The sequence below is a fragment of the Clytia hemisphaerica genome, unplaced genomic scaffold, assembly GCF_902728285.1.
Source record: "Clytia hemisphaerica strain Z4C2 unplaced genomic scaffold, Clytia hemisphaerica genome assembly, whole genome shotgun sequence".
In the NCBI taxonomy this organism is placed as follows: Eukaryota; Metazoa; Cnidaria; class Hydrozoa; order Leptothecata; family Clytiidae; genus Clytia; species Clytia hemisphaerica.
Window position 1 is genome coordinate 42,825 of NW_027103571.1, and position 21,850 is coordinate 64,674.

Below are 21,850 nucleotides of genomic sequence, written 5' to 3' on the forward strand. Positions count from 1 at the left end.
TCAAAAAATTACTCAACTAGAATCTTCTCCCTTCTTCTAGAATATATTATTTGAAGGTAAGACACCTAAAAAAGGCTAAAAAACAATTTTTTTATAATCTGAACTAGTCTTCGTGAAGGAAAAAAATAGATAAAAAAACTTCCCATTATTCGAATCACTCTGTAATTTCGAACAAATTTGATTCCACATTCAAGTTCCATTTAGCGAAAGGCAGCTGTAAAGTTCCTTACAATAGCTGGAGTTTAATGCAATATAAGTTCTATTTTTTTACAGGTGAAGAGCTTAGACATGGCGATTACAAAGAAGCAGGTTGGGACAATAGTTACGGTTGGCATTGCAAGAAATGTTCTCCCAAATCATACAAAAATATCCCTGGGAACACTGACTGCATCCCGTGCCACTACCCACTCACCACAGATGATCAACACACCACATGTTACGATCCGTACAGACTAAACTATTCCAGGCTAAAAAGTAGCCTCGGAATTAGTGTTATAGCAGCTACCGGAGCTAGCATGTTATTTATTATGTTCACAATGTCTGTTTTGATCAAATTCCGTGATACGCCCATTGTGAAGCATGCCAACCGTACAATGTCTATCTTACAATTATCCTCGCATCTCCTATTAGCTTTGGCATCAGTTTTCCTGTTCTTCGGTAAACCAAACAAAACAATATGTATCATTCGGCCACCCATTATAGGTATTTGCTTCACAGTGAATATTTCAATTAATCTAGCTAAAACACAAAAACTCCATATGATTTTTACATCGAAAACAATTCATACGCAAAACAAAAAGAATTTTCTGGGTATGGTGGAATGGGTTATAATTTGTGTGTTAAGCATCTTTGATCTATGTTTATCGAGCGTTCTATACATTAGCGGACCAGTTAACGTGCAATATGTATATCATAATCACACGCTTATTAAAGAACTAACATGCAATAACAACCTCAATATCATTGTGCATCTCTGCTTTGTGCTTTTGTTGATCCTAGCAAATGGAGTCCAAGCTTTACGTTCAAGAAAACTACCATCGCATTTCAAAGAAACCACACATGTTATTTATTCATCATTTATTTCAATCTTGGTCTTGTCAGCTTCAGCTACCATTTACTTTCTACAGCGCATGGCAACTACCCGAAATCACGTTTTTGCAATTGGTATATTGAGTTTGAATGCTATTCACTTCGCGTTGATTTACTTGTACAAGTTATACGTGATTCTGTTTAAACCAAACTGGAATACTATTTCAGCGTTCAACCAGAGACGCAAAAGAAAATTCGATAAAAACTTTAGCAAAGTGACTTAAAGGGACAATCAGATGGTTTGAGATACTTTGCCTTTAAATTACTTCAATGGTTCTAAGTAACACTTTTGATTCTTTTTACAAAACTCTTGAAATAGTTACAAGTTTTTGAAAATAGAATTTTGACGTATGGTAATAACTGTAATTAAGAACCCATATCAAAAGATTTCAAATTGTCATTACTCGACTTGGTTGAAGACTTAGAAAAAAAGAATAGGAGGTTTCGCTTCGCAACTCCCAGTGATTTGCGTGAATAACGTCTTCATTGATGCAGACAGGTGGCATCACTTAATGCATTCCATTGAAAAAATTTTTTTTGAAAGTTTCCTTTTTTGCCCTAATTCTGCTGAATTACTCTCCTTTTTTGAAAATTTTCTAAACCCCCCCGGCTATTAGGTACCCGAGAGTATCTGGATACACTGCGTGGGTGTGTTTGGGGACTGCTGAGTTGACTGTGAAAATCTGATGTATCTTTATAGTTTTGACTCACATCCATTTTAATTTGTTTTGCACATTGTGTTGACATCTCAGACTCATTTTCAGATGACTTCAGGAAAATAAAATATGAAGTCAAAATACACTATCAAGGTCAGAAATGTTCAGTAAAATGCACTGAAAGTGTACATTTCTGCTGCTCAAGGGCTGCACTGTGAGGATCCAATTTTGAAAGCCGTTTTTTTGGCTGGCACATGCCGTCGTTTAGAAACCGAGTGCCTCCCCCCTGATTTACAATTACATGGAAAATCTTTCCCCCAGTGAATATTGCTGTACAACGAGTGGGAAATTTCCCTAATCTCGCTTCTTCCTTCTTACGTAGTTCCCGTCAAGGGGAAACCCTCGTTAAATACTTTCTACAATTCGAATCTCTCTGTAATTCAAAAAGATTGCAGACTTCCCACTTGAGCTCGATTTAACTAGGGTTGACTGTAGGGATGACACGACCATCTAAAAAGTCTTATTTCATCGGGCGAGCTTAGAATTTCTTTTGAATTTGATACATTTTATAAAAGAAATCAAAAGACTTTAACGACCGCAATTACCGACACATTTAACTCCTGTTTTTCTTTATACCTCCATGGTGTTACAAAGATTTTTTGTTTTTGAATTACGTAACCTTCCACATTTGAAAAGTAGAAAACGCGACGTTATTATTCTGGCGCTATCCGTTAGCATAAAAAGTCGATTATACACAAGGACGAGGTTGGGTGTTTTAAAAAGGCTAAAACTTTTACATGCATGCTTTTTTTTTGACTTTTAGAATAAAAATTACAATCAATAACGTATTCCATATATGTTGGAAAATACTAAAATGAAGAGATAATTAAATTCACAATAAATTCAACCAAACACTGGGTATATATGCTTCAAAAATGAATTTTTTTAGTCTTCGATAATGCATCGCTGACGCTATATATATATGTTCCTGTTCTCGAAATTCACTGGAAATTTTGGCGAGAAATCCGGGGGGGGGGGGGTAGTTGGATAGTAGTTGGATAAAAAGGGGTACGGGATGTGCCGCTGATCAGGGTACCTTTTTCACCTCCAAGAGTCCCAGGTAGGGTCGCGAAAACACCAAAATAAAAAAATCAACCCCTCGTAGGGTACGTTTTTGGAGGAATTTGGAAAAAAGTAGGACATTTTGAGAATATTTTGGAATTTCAGCCCCATTCACGGCTACTTAAAAAATTCAGCGGCACACCCCCGTCGGTCGACAAGGGTAGTACCCCCTTTCGCAGGTGAAAAATGATGTTGTTGGATTTGGTTTGATGTTGTTTGTCTAGGTAAGTTGAAATTATTTACTAAAATGTTAAAAAAAATAAAAGTAGGTTTGTTCAAGATGTTTGTTTTGACTAAAGAAATTTCAACCATTGTCCTCATCATCAAGCGGAGATGGGTACGACTTCATATGAACTTTCAACCTCATAATTTTGGATTAGTCCACCAGAATATTGAGGTTGACATCTTCTTCCGTGTCTACCACGTCGACAGAAATTGCAACGGTTTCGAAAAACATACTTACATCTTCTGAAGATTTGTCGAAGAATACATCTTCTTCCGAACCCTTTGAAATAAAGATAAAAATCATCAAAGGGTCTGTGTTTATAGACTGGGGTCGTTTATAATGCGTGTAATACAGTAGTATAGGCGTTATATGATATCACGATTATTGTTACGGGATTTAGTTTGTATAAACTACTTGAAGAATCCGGTGTTCCGGCCTTTAGAATCTCCGGCTCGCTACGCAGAAACTTGCGTAGCGAGAAAACGATTTATCAAAGCAACAACAAACTCTTAAAACAAAATCAACTCAAATGAAAAAATTTTAACACACAAATCAATGCACATTTCTTTTCGTTAAGAATCTTTTTTAAGCAAGATTATAATTGCAAATTGACAATTTTCTTTTGTTTTGAGTTAGTGCACAAAGGTTTCTAGACGATTAAAATTGTTCCCTCCAGTATTTTTTGCTTTATTTCTACTATGTTTGAATTAGTCGTCTAGCTCGCTAGACTACTGTGTCTATAACTTCCAATGTTAAAATAAAGAAACATAAAAAACCTTAACTGTTTAATATTCACAAATTTTTTTAGAACTTTGCAAAAAAATATACTTTAGGTGTACAAACTTTTGCGAGCAGAAACTTTCGTGAGGTCGAAAAATCGCGAAATTTGAGGAAAAAATATTTTTCGAGAGCATAAACTTTTGCGAATCGTTGGATAAAAATGGGAATTTTCGACTGAAAATTGCCTTATGAGTGAAAAATATTCCTTAAGTCCGATAAATATGGTTGCTCTTCGACTTTAAAAATGTATTAAAGGATAAAATTATGCCAAAATTTGATATTTATTACGATTTCGAGGTTTTAAAGAATTTTTCACGAGCATAAACTTTCGCGAATTGTTCTGTTAAGAATTTTCGAAGAAATTTACTTTTGCGGAAAAGGCCAACATTTGTGAAAATCACGAAAGTTTTTGTTAAAGTATTGGTTGTTAGACAGATATACTTTAGACGCGAAAAATATGAATTATCGGTTATCAGACAGCTAGCATGAACTACATGGGAAAAGAGTTATATCGGGGCCGTGATGAGACAGAACTGTGAGTCAGAGGTGTGATATAGTATCCCAGCTGGCACAGAACGTTGTTTCGACGTTCATCTAACGTTATATGGACGTTGTGGTTGTGAGCGTTAGATAAACGTCGAAAATACGTTGTTTGGCAGCTGGGATAACTTACCAAGTCTTTTACATAACCTTCTCAAAGTACGGCAAGTCCTTCTTATTCTCCTCAATCTGCACGATCCTCTTTCTTGTACCCAACCTCCTGAAATAGGAGCCTCTATAGCCTCTACAGCCTCTATAAAAAAGTTATGTAAAATATTTCATGTAAGTAATTCTTCAGTCTTTTACAGTGCTCGATACATAAGTAGAGCGAGAATGTCAGTCAGAACGAAAAGACACTTTTTTATTCTGCTACTGGCAGTTTCATGCCACTTTTGTGAAAATGTTTGAAAAAATGTTTTTAGTTGCCTGAAGATTGTCACAAAAGTGGCATGAAACTGCCGGTAGCAGAATAAAAGAAAGTGTCTTTTCTTTCTTACTGTATAATATTTCATAATTTAATAACGTCTAGTACACTCTGGTTGGAGGATCTTCACTGTGTGTATGGTTAATTTCGTTAAGTAATACACCCCCTTCTCACCTATCCACTTAAAAAATTGACCGAAATATCGTCCCCGGTAGAAAAATTATGCTTCAATTATTGCCCCCACCAAAAATAATCAAATAAATGTATGCAATTTTTCCCATCACCACTGAATTTTCTGCCTTGAAAACAATGGAATTCAAATCCCCAGCCATAAAAAATGAGGAAATATCAATCACCATCGAGTTTCAGACCGTTATTTTCATCGGCACTGGCTGAGAAAATCCTACCAGGTCTGTGAGAAGTGAGATGGAGGTGTAGTAATCGAGGTTCAGGAAATTAAAATGTAGCGTTGGAGTTTCAAACACGCAACGGGAATACAAATCTGCTCGAGTTAAAGAAATTTCAAGATATGGAGTAACGTTTATAAGGAGACTAGAAAACTTGTTCGAGACATTCGAGTTATAGAGGTTCGAGTTAAAGAGACTCCACTGTATTATATTGATATTTAAGGTAGTAGATTGAAAGCGATCTTAATCCGTTCAAGATATGATCGGCTGTGAAAACTAAAAAAAAACAGCATAGTCGGGTTTGTATAGTGAGCCCTCTCCCCGCACAAAAGAAGTCAAATTTTATATGATCGGCTGTGAAAACTAGAATAGACAGTACAGTAGGGTTTGTATACTCATAGTCCGTTCATCAAGAATGTCTTAATCTAGAATTTCAGAGCAATCTTCGTTCAGGAAGTTGAAAAATATTTCAAGTAGCCATTTTTCGTTCAAAACTTTTTTTCCCGTCTGATGTTTTGCTAGATAGAGTCGATATTTTACGTGGATAGCCCAGTAATCTAGGACTTTTAGACATTCTTTCAATTGTTTTCACGAGGTCCACTGCCAGCCGGCTTCACTATCTATGAACTGAACGGAACATTGGAAGGAGAACAATAGAAAAGAACAATAGGCTTCCAGACCAGAGTTTTCTATACAGACTATGGTATAATGGACCCTCTCCCCGCATGAAAGAACTAATACATCGGACTGGAAGTCAAACTTTTATGAAAATATTCGAATAAGTTGCACGATATTTCAATTAATGGGTCGAGGCCTATCTTCTTTCTATAGTTTGTGATCTCGTACCTTTGGATAAAATTTGTTTTGTTTCAGCCGCTTCATCTTCGTCATTTGTTTCTTCGTCATTCGATGTTAAAGCAGGTGTTTCTTCAATGTCAGCAACATCTTCCAAGCTGTTTTCAATCTCTTCAGTTTCTTCACCTTCAAAGATAAGAGAACAGGTTTACAGGCTATAATCTTAACTGCAGAATAACTCTATAAAGGCCGGTCTCCACTTGCGCGCGCTGCAATCGCACTTTTTGGCTTCAATCCTTTTTGCTTGGAAAAAAGATTACGTCATAAAAATGTAGCGCGCGCACGAAAAAAAAGTTGAACACATTTCAACTTTTTTCAACCGTTACGTCAGATCGCGCCAATGGACTTGCTTCATTTTTCTTTTGACCAATAGTGTGGAAGCTTTTCTCGAAAAGTGCGATTGAAGCGCGCGCAAGTGGAGACCGGCTTTAAATGAGAATTTTAGACACCTCTGAGATTCTGAGTATCAGGCCATGTTTAGACGTGACGGTATAGCATCGCTTCGGTTTAGCTTTTGTTACGGATAGAAACTGTTCGTATTGATTTCGAAACGTTTCTAAGCAAGAAAAAAGAGCAGTTCCGTTCCGATGAAAAAAGTGGAGTGTGACTATGACTGTTTCAATTCGTTTTGCTTTGTAACGTCCTGAACGTCTTCTATTTTGAGAGTGGAGTGTTGGAACTTTGAATGGTTATATTTTTTGTGTGTTTGAGAATGAGACACTGTAGTATATTTTTTTGCTCAGAATTTCATGCTTCATGTGATGATGACAATCAATTTTGCTGAATTCGACTTTTAGAAATCGTCAATTTATAACTCATTCTGATTGGTATACAAAATCGGCCATAAAAACCATTTGCCAGGTCTAATTCGCGGGCCCCCTCTCAAGAAAGTATCAAACTCCTAGCTTTTTCGGAAACAATCACATGCAGTTGAATCCCACAAAATATGCTGCAAATCATATGGCCCCTTCCCCTACTATAAAAAATCCTTAAAAAAAACTCACAGTAAACAGTGTACACTAAGAAAGTGAGGAGTAACAAAGCCTTCCAAATCTTCATCTTCAATTCTTCTTCTTCTTATGATGAAGTTGATTGTGTTTTAAGTTTGTCTTCTTTGTTGATGTTGTTTGCTTCAGACGGCTTGAATGATTTTCCATACAAAATTTTAGCTCTATTTATACTTATAATACTCCAAGAAATTAAATCAATTTAAGACCTTCTTGGTAAGGCTCAAAGCAAATGTCAAAGCAAACATCACCCTGACATTACATGAACGTTGAAATAACGTTACATAATGACTTCCTTGTGTTTTACCCAAATATAAACATCACACCACAGACATCTGACATACAAATTATGACTTCTTACTTATAAGTGAAGTTCCAGCTTTTTATTATCTGGCAAAAGACAATTAAACGCTTTTGTTTATAAGAATAGTGTACTTTGGCTGAAGGTCAAGTATTCTTAAGAAATTACCAAAATTGAGGGTGAAATATTCTTAACGTATTCTTACTTTTTCAAACTTGACTTTTTTACAAACGAGAAATGATCAATTTGAGAATTTTGGACTTTTGAATGAACATTTGGAGCTAAAATTACATTTCTGCCTCAAAGTTTAAATTCAAGTCTAACAAGTGATACTTTTATGGACCTACCTGGTTATGCATTTAACACATATATAATTGATATCTACGTGAGCATATGAACGTTAAACAATCATTCAGAACACAAATAGTGACGATTTTATTAAAATTGGTCGTTTGTTTCTTATAAAAAAAACGTTTAGAAACCAAAATTTCATGCTCTTGAAATATTCTTTCATATTCAAGACTTCGTGAGCAAAAAAACATCTATCTCATCAAAAAATTGAGTAATTTTGCTAAGAACATTGATGCATGCTTATTAATGGTGATTCTTATAGATAAAGATGCGTTTTTTGAGCTGAAAAGTTCTTTTTTTACAAAAATCTGCTTGACACATCTTTTACCTACTTTCAAAAAATCAGAACAAAAACACGATCCAATATTTCACAAAGTCCCAAAAACCCGTCCTTAGCCGTTTTTTNAATATCATCCTGGCAGTACATGAACGTTGAAATAACGTTACATAATGACTTCCTTGTGTTCTACCCAAATATAAACTTCACCCCACGGACATACAAAATATGACTTCTTCCCAGCTGGCACATAACGTTTTTTCAACGTTAATCTAATGTTCACAACGTCTATATAACGTTAGATGAACTTACTTTTAAGTCCCAGCTTCGTATCATCTCGCGAAAGACAACTATTGTAAGAGGGGCCTAGGTTCGAAGTTTGTAGCGTAACCGCTAAACCGCTAAATTTTCTAGACGTCCAGTAGAATTATAATTAACATTATAATTACTGGATAATTTGAATTTTTAAATTATTGGGTCAAGACATGGGTTTATATTTATGTTTGCATACCCAAAATAATTCCAAATGACCACTAATGACTTCCTCATAGTTTTTCTCACATATTGCACGAAAAACCGTACTTCAAACAATTACAGCGTCAAATTCCTATGAAATATGGGTGGTCATTATAAGGCAAAATAACTTGATATAAAAAAATATTTGATCATATAAAAACTCACAAAATTCATTTGCAAACACTCTGTGGCTATTCAGAATATTTAAAGCAAAATAAAGGACTCTTCTTTTGACATCTGAAAATATTTTCAAAAATTAATAGATGGAGGGTGGGAGTCCTAATAAGGTCTGGTGGTGTTGCAAAAAATCGAAAAATTAACAAGCAGGGAGCTGTTTATAAGGCACCTGAGAGTATGCTTGCTACAATCCCACACAAAACATTTGAGACGATTGGGATTTCCCTGTGAAATTTTAAACACCACAGAGGATTTTTAAGCGCGTTATACTAGAGTTGGAAAGTAGAGTTTTAACTTTGAGTTTTAACGCGAGACTTGAGACAAGGAGATTAGGATCTCGGGATTTAATATCTCAAAATTGTTTCGATCAGGCTTGGAATATAGCCTAGAAGCCACTGAACCCCTCAAATATATATTAGACTTTAGTGTCTTGGCTTCACTGGTGTCAGCATTTAATTTTTCATACATAGAATGTTTTTCGCATCTTTCTCGCGACTTGAAACCTCATAGCGAAACATTATTAGCGATTATTTTGATAAGTTTGCCTCTCTTTAAATTTAATTCTTAAAGAAAAAACCTAGCTTGATGTTTATCCAGTGTCTACATTAAATTCATGTTTCTACGAAAGACTTGGACATAATAATATGTAAAGGACTGGTTAATAAAAGGCCACCTTATTCAGCATGACTAACCTGAGATCAGATTGTGATTATGATTGCCCATCACACTGAAGCTTAAAAGGGATGGTTGAAAACAAAACAATCTGACGAATATGCAATCTCATTCTTGAGGTCAGTGCATCGCCAAGAATAGGCAAATTTAGTTGACTTTCCGGCGCACAACAACATTCTTGTCGTAGAATTTTCTGCTTGAGGACTATTTTCCTCAGATTGTTTAATTTTCAAGAGCCTTCAGAGGTTTACCGTGTCCGTAAGAAAATTATGACCAGCTGTTATCAGCTTCAAGATGACTGACTAAATCTTGTTAGGTCCTAGCGATTTATTAGGATTCAAATTTTTCAGTTCCTTTCCGAACATGTCGATTATTAGATCAAATGCTACCTTTTTCTGTTCGTGATGGAAACTCAGGTTGTGAGCCAGCAGATTCATTCGTAAAAACACTGCAAAAATATCCTCATCAGTTAAACGAAGCAAAGATTAATCGTTTGAATAAAGTAGAAGAGGTTATAAAAATTTTCTTCATCGATTCATGCTGGGGGACAATTTTTTTCCCAAAGTTTATGACAACCTTACTTTAAAGTATTTGCCGGGCTCATGCGTGTGAAAATGATATGAATTTCGTAACGAAACATGCTATTGAGCTGTTTCATTAAAAACCTTACAGGGGGTGTACGAACCTTTTTTCAAGTAAGAAAATAATTATTGAAAATGTGTGGATACCCCCTGGAAAATGGCAAAATTTGCAAAAATAACCTTGGAAAATTCTTTTTATACCTTAATGAGGACGAACTAAAATCAGTCTTTTACTCCGTGGAAATTTTAGAATACCTTTTTACCCTCTTGGAAAGAATGAAAAAACACCCCCTAAAAATTTTTCTTGGATTACCCTCTGGAAATGTTCCTCCACCCCTGTATGAATATAAAATAGAATGGCCCATTTGTGAGTCTTTTTGACACTCGTACAAAATTGATAATAACAAGAGCCATCTTCTGTGAGTATCCCTTTGAAGATAAACTGCTACTCTCAATGTCCCATTTATGTCAGGTCATCAAAATATAAAGTAATCCCCATGCCAAAGACAACTACAGTATACTTCTAAAGTTTAAGATTTTAAATCTAAGATCGGGTTTTACAACTGGCCGATTTATGACACACCCCTGTGTCACAGACCCGGTGGAAGTTCCTCTTAGGTTATCCCCTGGAAATGTTCTTCTCACCCCCTTCTCACAGACCCACTGGGACCCCTTCCAACTGGAAAAAATGTCCAAAAAATCGTCCCCGGTCGAAAATTATCCTCCAATTTTTGTCCCCACTGAAAATAATCAAATAAACTAATCCTCACTGCAAACCATCCAATCCTCACTGCAAACCATTATGCTATTTTTCCCATCCCCTCTAAATTTTCGGACTTGAAAACAAAAGAATTGAAATCCCCAGCCATAATTGGAATATATTGGAATACTAATCACAGATCTGTAAAGCCCGAAGGGTTAGATTTGCGGCCTTTATCGAAAAGTGAAGCCACGGTTTGCAAGGATTTCCTACCAAAGTCACGTGACTAAAATATGCAATTTCACCAGTTTGAGAGATGTGAAATAGCGTTTGCCGCCTACTTTTTTTTTATCTCGCGCTCCAAAAACAATTAAATTGCTAGATTCTATCCGCGGGCACGAAATTTAAAAAGTCAAATTTTTGCTTCACTTTTTTTTTGCTGGAGAAAGCTTAAAGTTGCTTATCTAGCCCTTCGGGCTTTACATATATCTGTGATACTAATCCCCATCGAGTTTCAGACCGTTATTTTTATCCCCATCGGCTGAAAAAATCCTACCGGGTCTGTGAGAATAAGGGGTGTTTCTTCCACCACCCATTAGAGATTTAAAATGGAATGGCCCATTACGTGGTATTGTATGTGAAAACTATATGGAAGTCATTTGCAGTTACTTGAAATTCTTGCTGGTTATCAACAAACATGTCCTGGTGTCATTTATAATAATTAATTGAGTTAACTACTTTGCTACTATGTTGCATATTGTAAAATTATCAAATAATTTAATTCAATTAAAATTTTATTGGGGGGTCAGTGCGTCTACCTAGCCTTCCTTATATCCATACAACGTTAGATGAACGTTAAAACAGCTTTTTATGCCAATTTGGATATTAATTTGGTTAAACCATAATTATTAAAACGCCATCTTGCGCCATATCACATGAGGAGGGGAAAATTCTCATTTAAGAAGCGGGTCATTAGTGTGGCGTCTATTTTTGGATGAAACACAAGGAAGTTATGGATTGTAACGTTATTGTAACGTTGTTCTGACGTTGACGTGATGCTTGGACGACAATTGTTTTGGCGTTTTTTTTTACAATTGAGTTTAGCCTTTATCTAAACGATCTTAAATTGATTTAAATTCTTTGTGCAGTATAAATAGAGCTAAAATTTTGTATGGAAAATCATTCAAGCCATCTCAAGCAAACAACATCAACAAAGAAGACAAACTTAAAACAATCAACTTCATCATAAGAAGAATTGAAGATGAAGATCTGGAAGGCTTTGTTACTCATCACTTTCTTAGTGTACACTGTTTACTGTGAGTTTTTTTTGGCATTATAATTTCTTTTTCACAGATAGAAAGAAGAGTTCTTTTCCCGGCTCTAATTGAATTATATATAATATTTAAGAGCATACACTACACAATATAATTGTCAGGCAATATATTGATGATATATTGCTGAATGCCAGCAATATATTTAAAAGGTGTCCGCAATATATTGTACAGCTCAATTTGCATTTTATTTTCCAACAATATAGAAGGGGGATTATTTACAGAAAAAAAAATTTCTTTTTATAATAGAGTACCTGTTATTTACTTCGTACATTACGGTCCAATAACGATATTATCAACTATTATTCGTCAATATATTGTGTAGTCTAAGTAACCCTTAACATTTTCAAGTTTTTGAAAAACATATTTCTCAAAAGACATTCTTTTAGCCTCTAAAAATCTCTTTCTAGGTTTCTAGTATCAACGTTGTTTATAGAAAAGAAGTTAAGTTGTGTATTTACCAAGTCCATGTAGAGAATTATAGCCTGTAAACCTGTTCTCTTATCTTCAAAGGTGAAGAAACTGAAGAGATTGAAAGCAGCTTGGAAGATGTTGCTGACATTGAAGAAACACCTGCTTTAACATCGAATGACGAAGAAACAAATGACGAAGATGAAGCAGAGGAGAATGACGAACAAGAAGAAAGTCAAATTCAACAAGATGAAGAAAACGGTATGAAAAGATTTCCATCCCATTAAGGCTTTGCATGAAATAGCAAAACAACCAATGACCAATGAACAAGAAAATCACAGTCTAAATATTCAAACTGAAGTGGGAGATCGCTTCCAACCCCCTATTTGACAAAGGAACCCCCCCTGAAAAGTATTAGCCTATTTCATAGGATTCGTGCATCGGTTTTATGCCATTTTCTATTCAAATTACACGCCACAATGCACACAAATACGAACATATTTCCCTTTAATTAATAACGCGGGGGATTACCCACAGATATCTGTAAAGCCCGAAGGGCTAGATAGGCAACTTTAAGCTTTCTCCAGCAAAAAAAAGTGAAGCAAAAATTTGACGTTTTAAATTTTGTGCTGATGGATAGGATCTAGCATTTTAATTGTTTTCAGAGAACGAGATAAAAAAAAGTAGGCGGCAAACGCTATTTCGCATCTCTCAAACCAGTGAAATTGCTTGTTGTCACGTGATTTTTTGGTAGGAAATCCTACCAAAGCCTGCTTCACTTTTCGATAAAGGCCGCAAATCTAGCCCTTCGGGCTTTACTATCTGTGGGATTACCTACTTTTCAAAAGTACAGCCTTTTTGTGTTTCCTGCCAACTACTAGGTGGCTTAAAGAGACATAAAAGCACTGACGAAATTTGTAAACAAACCGTATGCAGCGCGATACAAAATCGAGACAAATGTCACATGTCAAAACAAAAAAATAAAAACAAATATGTCTGATTTTGATTGTTTTGTTTCGAATGTTTTACAAGTTTGTTTTGGACACGTGATTATAATTGTTCTCTTTAATGACACGTGGTTCGCACAATGTTAACATTTTACTACTTTTATGTTCCTTTAAGGTCGCTTTCAATCTTCTAACATCAAATGTAATGAACGCTACACTTTGTTAACCATCTCCCAAAGCTCATCTTATTTCATAAAATCAATCCCACACATAATGGGCTCCAGAAAATATTTGTATATTGGGGGTGGAGGATATAAAATTTTTTGGAAATTTATTCCCCGGACATTGTGAACTTTGACCCCCGGACAACAGATCTCATCCCCCGGACAAGCATCGGTTGACCCCTGGACATTTAAAATCACCCCTAATCAGAACAAATTTGCCCCCAAAACAACGCAAATTTTGAAGATTTTTCACTACCCCCCGGACAAAATATCCAATATATCCTCCATCCCCCATGTACAAAAGTTTTCCGGAAGAGTCAAATGAAGTCTCAACCAAATTTAAGACACAAATAAGTTACTCTAGAAATAATATAACCTGTTTATAGATCCTGGACGTCGCCCTCACCCTAGTTCAGGGGGCTGGCAACTAGTACGAGGAACATGCAATTTAAAAAGATTATCGAAATCGTGCCATGTTACGCGAAGAAGATGTTTAAGATACAGATACCATGGTAAGTTATAATATACACGCTTTTTTTATAAGAATGCACTTTATAAGAATGTCCATGATGAAAATGGCCAAAAAAATAAGAATACTGTAATGCTAAGAATATCACCATCATGGAATTTTGCTACTCAAGCTAAGAATGCGATTTTTTAGAGCATTTTCAATTATACATTGTCAATTACCCCCAAGAAAGGCTCACTCCTTTCACAAAAATGCCATTTTATGCTCGAGGCGTATGTACTAAACTTAAGAATGCTGTAAGAATATTTTAGGATTCTTTTCCCAATAAAGCTAGGAATATCCATGTTGAAATAAAAAAAGCGTGTACATGTATAATAGGCAGATATTCAATAAGTAAAAGTTGGTTATTTAGATTTATTAACCCGAGGTGATGTGATATTCAACGAGGTGAAGCTGAGTTGAATATACATCACCGATGGTTAATAAATCCAATAACCAACGAAAACCTATTGAAATATATATTCTATTATATACTTAGAGGCAAAAACAAAAGTATAAAATATATAAATAGTCGAACGATTCACATAAAACACTCCCATAATCGAACATTAGAATGCTTTTCTTTTTTAATGATTTTCTTAATTACTTTGAGTCATAAAATTTGCTCATGAAATCGATAGTAGATTTGTTCAAATAAATTTCTTTGATAAGAGCGAAAAAAAGACAAACTTTGAAAGTCGAATTTGAAAAAAAAATTCTACTATGGTATAACAGCCGTGGTATATTAGGAATTATCCAATCGCTGTTTTTGCCACAGAAAATTAATCTTGTTGAATAGACCTTATCGGAGTTTTTGATTTTTCTAAAAAAGCGATGCATTGTGGAATTGTTTCGAGTGTATTACAATAGAAATCTCTTAGGAATTCTTCGAGGGAATTCTATTGTAATACACTCGAAACAATCCCACAATGCATCGCTTTTTTAGAAAAATAAAAAACCCCGATAAGGAATATTCAATCTTTATCTTAAAGGATCATACGGAAGAAGATGCATGATTCGAAAAATTTTCAGAAGTTGTACAACCGTTTCTCGAAAGCGATGCAGATTCTGTCGCCGTACTAGACACGGTAGAAAATGTGAACGTCGATTTATCGGTCAACGAATCAGACGAACAAGACCCGATAATAAAGTTGTAAACATCCCCCCACCACGATATCATTAAGGAAAAATTATAATTATCAAAAATGATTGAAATTTCCATTTGACTTGAAAACTTCTTGAATCGATTTTTATTTTTTCTAACATTTTGTAAATAATTTCAACTTACCTAAACAAGTAGCAATCCATCAACATCTTCAAACATTTCCAGCGAAATTCAGGAACAGGAACATATATATTGTCATCTTTACTTGAATTTATTTTCCACTTTATTTTTAATATTTCCTCCATTATATACGGAATTCTTCATATTGTAATTTTTTTTCTAGAGTAAAAAAAAAGAAGCATGCATCTAAAAAATTAGTTTTGTTTTCTTCCATAAGCATCGTTCATTACCAACAAACTACAAAGTGAAATAAAATTTCCACTTGTTTTTTAAAAAAGAAATTGTCTTGGACTAAGATTTCCAAAATATTTCAAAAAGACACTCTACCAAGGACGAAATTAATTTATTTTCGTCTTTTTTTCGATGCCCTTATTTGAACGATAGACCTTTTCATAAATTAGGTCGCGAGCCAACGCTTACCTCGTTTTCAAAATATTGATAGTAAAGGATTTCATAAGATATTCACTATATTTATTAAGGTACATCTGAAGACACAAGGGATTGATCACTTTGGTAATGGTTTCAAAACGAGGCAGTTGTTGCTCAAAATAATTTATGAAAAGGTCTATTAAATGGTGCCGTCACTTGAAAGACATTAGACGCCAACAAAAATGAAACAATACACAGATACAATTTTTTTTTCAAGAAAAATACCAATTTTATACTTTTTTTATCACAAAACAAACTCGTCATTAAGTTGTATTATTCCCCCTAATAATATAAACATTACAAGTATAGCGTTACACGAGAGTATATAATCAAAATTAGCATAATTTATAAATGGAGTGAATGCCTAGATTTTGAAAATAAAAAATGTATCATATATATAATTTCAGCCACTTTGAGGAAAGAATTGAAAAGACCTTGTTCAATGACTGTAAAGGTTCTTCAGTGAATCCAAATAGTACGCAAAGATTTTCCAAAGATTTGACACCCTCTCCTTCTTTGTACGCAGAGAACAATAGAATGAGGTCATTCAAACAATAGACGTACTATATGGATGCCCACCCCAGGGAAAAGAATGAGTAGCGCGTGTAAAAAATCTTCTTTTTCCACCTCCTGTTAATAAAGGTCTGTACAAAATGGACTATTCCAGAAGTAGTCTGTACCCCCTATATTGAGGAGGTGTGACGTCTGGAAAATAAAAAATCCAGGGCGGTCAGTAAAATGAGGTGGAAATCCTGGATGGTAGGTAAAACGGGGTCAATAATCCAGGGTGGTCCAAAAAAAATTCAAGAGGGTTCTGAAAAATTGAAAAAAAGATCCAGAGGGGCCACCTTTCCCAAAAATGACCTCCTCAACATTGGGGTTACAATTGTTTTCTGAAATAGCCTAATAAAGAGTTGAAAACTTTCTGATATCTTATACCCAACTAGTCATCTTTATTAAAGTTCATTTGTGAAACCCAAGAAGATAGAACAGAAAATTTAGCAATTTTGACTCAAAGCCCTATTAATATAATATTAAAATCATAAAATGCATGGTGTTTCTCACAATGTTACTGTTAATACCTATCATACAATTAAGGGCCTTAAATCCCTAACGAACTATATCCGATAACCGGAAATAATCATGAGATAATCCGACTTTTATCGGAATCACAAAAATTAGTCTTATTATTAATAAGATTTACGGAAAATTCGGTTTATCTACACATCAGGTTGGTTGTCCCATCTTTCGTGTGGCGCACTTTCATCCAATGAAATTAAATGAACTTCGACAGCCATGCGCTCAACTTTTTTTGGTGGCATGGGGATGGTTCTAAACTCGACCCGGTCTCCTTTTCGGACGACATAATCGTCTTCGATACTATGTTGTGAAAAAAGTCATTAGACAGTTCATTACAAGTCATTTTGAATACGCTGGTTATGAATTAGTTCTGTTTTTTTTTCTTCATTAAAACTAACTCTCTGATCAGGAATTATTTGAGATATATTATTATGTAATTATTATTCAACATAATTGACATTGATTAAAAACAGCGATAGAAACAAGTGTAAGATAATTATAGATAATGTACAGAATAAAACTGTAGGCGTGGTAGTGTAGTGGTTATCAACCTTGATTCCTGTCTGATAGGTCAGGGTTCGATTCTCACTCGGTGCTATGATTCACTTGGCAAGTAGACCAGCGGCCGAGGTAGTGAATTGTGTCACTTCGTAGGACACCCTTTAGATCAGGGCAAATTTTTGATGTTATGTTCCTAATAGGAGTATAATATCTAAAATTGATAAAAAAAATTCCCCCTTCAAATCTCCTGCAGTTTTCGAGTGAATCGATTTTTAGTTAATGGATAGAACTTATCAAGGGTCCCTTTACCAACGGTTTTTTGAGGTCTCAAAATCAAATATCTGATGCTACTAACGGATTCTGCGTGAATAGTAGATAAAGAAAATGGGGTTATTTGTTCAGTTTCGACCATCTGGTGCCGAGAAATGGCATTTTTAAGGCGAAAAATTGACATTTTGGGCGTTTTGTGATGACGTCAGCATTTTCCTAGAGCATTTTTCAGAAAAACATAATCCCCACGGCTGCAAAGCCCTGAGTTTTTAGTATCCAAAAATGGTATGGTTTGTTATGCTTTAGTGTTTAGATCTCGAAATAATTCAGTTTGAGTGGGTAAATATGCTGAAAACTGCTGACTCAGCAGAAAATATCGATAATTTTTCAATATTTAAACTAAAATATCTCGGGATCTAGACATCGAAAGTTAAAAAACAATAACATTTTCTTAGAGAGAATACAAGGAAAAAAGGAAAAAAAGGTAAAGACTTACATACTTAAAACGTATAAGATAAAAGGCTTACTCAGAAATGTGTAGAAAAATTGCCTTCTCTTCATCATCTGGCTTGACAAATCCATGTCCCTTTTCACGACAAAAGCTGACCACAATTCCTTGCTGTAATGGACTGTCTGCTGCTAATCTCGACCTAATAAACGACAGAAAAAGAAATTTCCAAATGAATGAATTCTACATCTCTCCTATAGGCCATTTCGAAGTCAAAATGGATCATGGGTAATCAAGACTGATTGCGCCTCTGTTGGCTAGACACAAAAATTTTCAAAAACGTTTGACCAATAGTAAGTCGTCATTAACGCGCAGTGGCCTTGATCACCCATTACGCTTTGTGACTCTAAAATGACTTATGTACTCATGGCAAGAAAAAATGTAGATACAAGTCTAATATCTATATACAACCAGCCCTCTCCAATTTAAATATAATAATTGGTCTTTTGAATATCGAATTAGACTTACAGAGTCGACACTGTATCAACAATTTAAATCATTTAATTTCTGCTAATAAGTGTGCAACAGCACCCACTTTTGAATTGTTTATACTCTTTATACTTACACAGATGTGGTTCGAGTTCTTCTACATGGTATAGGAGATGGTACTGTCAATCCATGATGTTGAAAATATGGATGATGACGTGGCGAGGTATGTTTTGGTGGGGTGCTTGGTACAGCAAACTCCCCTCCACTTTTTCTTTTTTCAGGAGTTGTTGTCTCCTTTTGAATGTTTATTGGGGGCGTTCCACTCATATTTCTATTATGTTCAATCTATACTCTGAGTTAAGAAAAAATCAAAAAAACTATATTTGCAAATAAACAAACTAAACTAAATGGCCCTCTACTAAAACAATAAGGTGGTTTTGATCAGCTAATCATGCTTGGACTCTGCCAAATGCAATTCTATAAAGAATAATATAAAAGTGCTTTATCATTTGCTTGACTTACGAGCAAAAAATGTGCAGTATAAAATGCATTTATTATAAGCTGAGCTGAGCTGAGCCAAGCTGAGCCAAGCTGACCCAAAATTCACACTATTATGCCAATTCTATTTAGATTCTACGCCCTCACAGCTAAAAAATTCGATTTTCACGAACACATTTTTTCAAATATGTATCATCTGATAAGAGAGAACATTCTAATTTACACCCTAAAACCTTACAACCTTTTTTTAATGAAGCTAAAATCAACCCTTTTGAATTTCAGAGTTCCCTGGATATATACTCGGGTCTATTTAGAGTAGTTTTAATAAATTACTGAATAGAGGGGCTCTTATTCTATTTATAAACATTTAGAAAACCAGATATATAGTTAGTCGTAAGTATCCCGGCCTAACCCTTCATATTAAATTTAAAGGAAACGCAGATTTGGACTTTGTACCCAATGCTGCACGCAAGCTCTTAAGCTAAAGTCAGGACAAAAATCAGTTTTTTTAAATTTGCAAAAAAAAACACAACATAGAAGATCTTTCAAATTCAGTATGTGAATAGAGCAGTAAAAATACAACTTTTCTATTTTCCCTTTTTTGCAAAAGTTCCAGAAATGAAAATAAGGGACAATGATAATTGAATACTATCCACTGATGATCCGCGGCACTATCGTAAAGCTAGAATTAATTTGTGTACTCTTTGCTTAAGAAAATTATTGACAGCAACCTTGGCCCAGTGTATTCCAGGCTTTATTTACGTTACTGACAGACACTAGAGAATACCCTACTGTTGGCTGATGCGAGTGGGGACTTCTCAAAACAATACGTCATAAAAAATTCTGATGTCATATAAAGTAACACTGCAATGTCAACGGCTTCAAAAAAGAAGAACAAAATAAATTAATTTTGAATTATAAAAAAGCCTAGTGCTATCACTAACAGTCTATACTAAACTCCTATATCAAGGTTACGGGATTTGGAGTGCGGGCAGATTTTAATTTCATTTTCAGTGGTTTCACTTTCGATTTTGAGCCAAAATCTTATTAAAGAGGTGCTTGCCCATAGTTAGGGGTTTGTGCAAAAAACCATACATAGAAAGTTTTCCAGATCCCCTATTTCGATTGAACCAAAAACTTTTCCATGTTTCATTTTTTTGCACCAATTTTTCAAAATGAAAATATTTAAGATTTAAAGTTCTTCTTTTATTCAATGATTTTTTACGACACTTTGATGACAATCTAACTCTCGCATCAAATTCCTGCTTTCTTCTGCTTTCTTCAGTAAATTGAAGATGAGAAAAACCTAAGCCTTAGTATCACGAATTGAAACAAATATATGAAGGTTGGGATTTGACAGCCGCCTGTCATGCTAGACAAGGCATTGAGAGGTCACAGGTGCCAAAAAGAAGAGTCGTGTGAATTGCAGCAATTTCATTGGTGGAAATTTAACAAACAGCTGCGAAGGAAGCACCAGGAAGCAATCAGTAGGAGAGACCACACAAGTTTTTGGGTAATAAGTAATAAGTTGGAGATTTGATACTTCACAGAAAAGTGCTACCAAGGGGTATTTCGGGTCCTATATCTTCCGAAGGACTTTTCTGTTTGCCTTGAAATTTAACAAACTTCTTAACCTAAGGTTGAACTACCGATGGTGTAAAAATGAACGTTATAGCATAAGTAGAAACAAGCAACATGCTGAATGGACCTACCTAATGATTAACATCAGATGAAAATAAGAAAAAAGTGACAATAATTGTACAAAAATTCAGAATGGAAAAATAAAGCTTGTGTGTTGAATAATGTAAAATGGTAAAAAGGAATGTCCCCAAATACGAGAATCACTTAAACCATTCAGACCCAAAAAACCTTTTAAGCTGTTTTTGGCCCAGATTTGCCCAAAAAAATTTTCCTTAAAAATCTGGCTCCGTCACATTTTGGGCATTGTCATTTTGCATCATTGTGCAAAAAATAAGAAAAAAATTATGAGTCAACATTGAGAAAAGCTATATTTTCTTATTTGGTTAAAGGGAATTTCCCCAAAATACGAATATCCGTCTTTTAAGGCGAATAAGAATTTTCCAGGAAAAAACACTTCAGCCATTCTTTAAAGAATCTTGCCCTCCATCTTTGTACAAAAAATCAGAAAAAAGTAATGACAGGATTTTGCACAAAGTCCAAAAAACCCTATTTTTAGGTAGTTTTTGGCCCAAATTTGCCCAAATATATTTTTTTTCGAAAATCGGGCTCCGTCACATTTTAGGCATTGCCAGTTTGCATCATTGTGCAAAAAATCAGAAAAAAATAATGAGTCAACTTTGAGAAAAGCTATATTTTCTTATTTGGTTAAAGGGAATTTCCCCACAATACGAAAATCCGTTTTTTAAGGCGAATAAGAATTTTCCGGGAAAAACCACTTCAGCCATTCTTTAGAGAATCTTGCCCTCCATCTTTGTACAAAAAATCAGAAAAAAGTAATGACAGAATTTTGCACAAAGTCCAAAAAACCCTATTTTTAGGCAGTTTTTGGCCCAAATTTGCCCAAATATATTTTTTTTTCGAAAATTGGGCTCCGACACATTTTAGGCATTGCCATTTTGCATCATTGTGCAAAAAATCAGAAAAAAATAACGAGTCAACATTGAGAAAAGCTATATTTTCTTATTTGGTTAAAGGGAATTTCCCCATAAATACGAAAATCCGTTTTTTAAGGCAAATAAGAATTTTCCGGGAAAAACCACTCCAGCC

At 34.9% G+C, this 21,850-nt stretch overlaps 3 protein-coding genes across 3 annotated transcripts; 1 reads left to right on the forward strand and 2 right to left on the reverse strand.

Annotated features, from left to right (window-relative positions):
* Nucleotides 1-2,804: 2,804 nt before the first annotated feature.
* LOC136801070 (uncharacterized) lies at nt 2,805-7,164 on the reverse strand. Its single transcript, XM_067057695.1, has 4 exons — nt 7,104-7,164; nt 6,091-6,225; nt 4,547-4,666; nt 2,805-3,372 (listed from the first exon to the last, which is right to left on the reverse strand). The coding sequence occupies exons 1-4, from the start codon at nt 7,156-7,158 to the stop codon at nt 3,191-3,193; spliced, it is 492 nt and encodes a 163-aa protein (XP_066913796.1). The 5' UTR covers nt 7,159-7,164; the 3' UTR covers nt 2,805-3,190.
* Nucleotides 7,165-11,863: 4,699 nt separating this feature from the next.
* LOC136801071 (uncharacterized) lies at nt 11,864-15,542 on the forward strand. Its single transcript, XM_067057696.1, has 4 exons — nt 11,864-11,997; nt 12,526-12,684; nt 13,981-14,106; nt 15,095-15,542. Exons 1-4 carry the CDS (start codon nt 11,943-11,945, stop codon nt 15,283-15,285), a joined length of 531 nt encoding a protein of 176 aa, XP_066913797.1. The 5' UTR covers nt 11,864-11,942; the 3' UTR covers nt 15,286-15,542.
* Nucleotides 15,543-16,704: 1,162 nt separating this feature from the next.
* LOC136801072 (calcium-regulated heat stable protein 1-like) lies at nt 16,705-18,955 on the reverse strand. Its single transcript, XM_067057697.1, has 3 exons — nt 18,741-18,955; nt 18,195-18,317; nt 16,705-17,196 (listed from the first exon to the last, which is right to left on the reverse strand). Exons 1-3 carry the CDS (start codon nt 18,929-18,931, stop codon nt 17,037-17,039), a joined length of 474 nt encoding a protein of 157 aa, XP_066913798.1. The 5' UTR covers nt 18,932-18,955; the 3' UTR covers nt 16,705-17,036.
* Nucleotides 18,956-21,850: the final 2,895 nt, after the last annotated feature.

Coding starts and splice junctions, on each gene's coding strand:
- LOC136801070 (XM_067057695.1), bottom strand. CDS start 7,158: ATGAAGATTTGGAAGGCTTTGTTACTCCTCACTTTCTTAGTGTACACT. Junction 4,667..6,090: donor AAAACAAATTTTATCCAAAG/GTACGAGATCAC, acceptor ACTTTTTTATAG/AGGCTGTAGAGGCTATAGAG. Junction 3,373..4,546: donor AAGGTTATGTAAAAGACTTG/GTAAGTTATCCC, acceptor TTTATTTCAAAG/GGTTCGGAAGAAGATGTATT.
- LOC136801071 (XM_067057696.1), top strand. CDS start 11,943: ATGAAGATCTGGAAGGCTTTGTTACTCATCACTTTCTTAGTGTACACT. Junction 11,998..12,525: donor CTTAGTGTACACTGTTTACT/GTGAGTTTTTTT, acceptor TTATCTTCAAAG/GTGAAGAAACTGAAGAGATT. Junction 14,107..15,094: donor TTTAAGATACAGATACCATG/GTAAGTTATAAT, acceptor TTTATCTTAAAG/GATCATACGGAAGAAGATGC.
- LOC136801072 (XM_067057697.1), bottom strand. CDS start 18,931: ATGAGTGGAACGCCCCCAATAAACATTCAAAAGGAGACAACAACTCCT. Junction 18,318..18,740: donor AGAACTCGAACCACATCTGT/GTAAGTATAAAG, acceptor GTCGTTTATTAG/GTCGAGATTAGCAGCAGACA. Junction 17,197..18,194: donor ATTTTTCTACACATTTCTGA/GTAAGCCTTTTA, acceptor TTCACAACATAG/TATCGAAGACGATTATGTCG.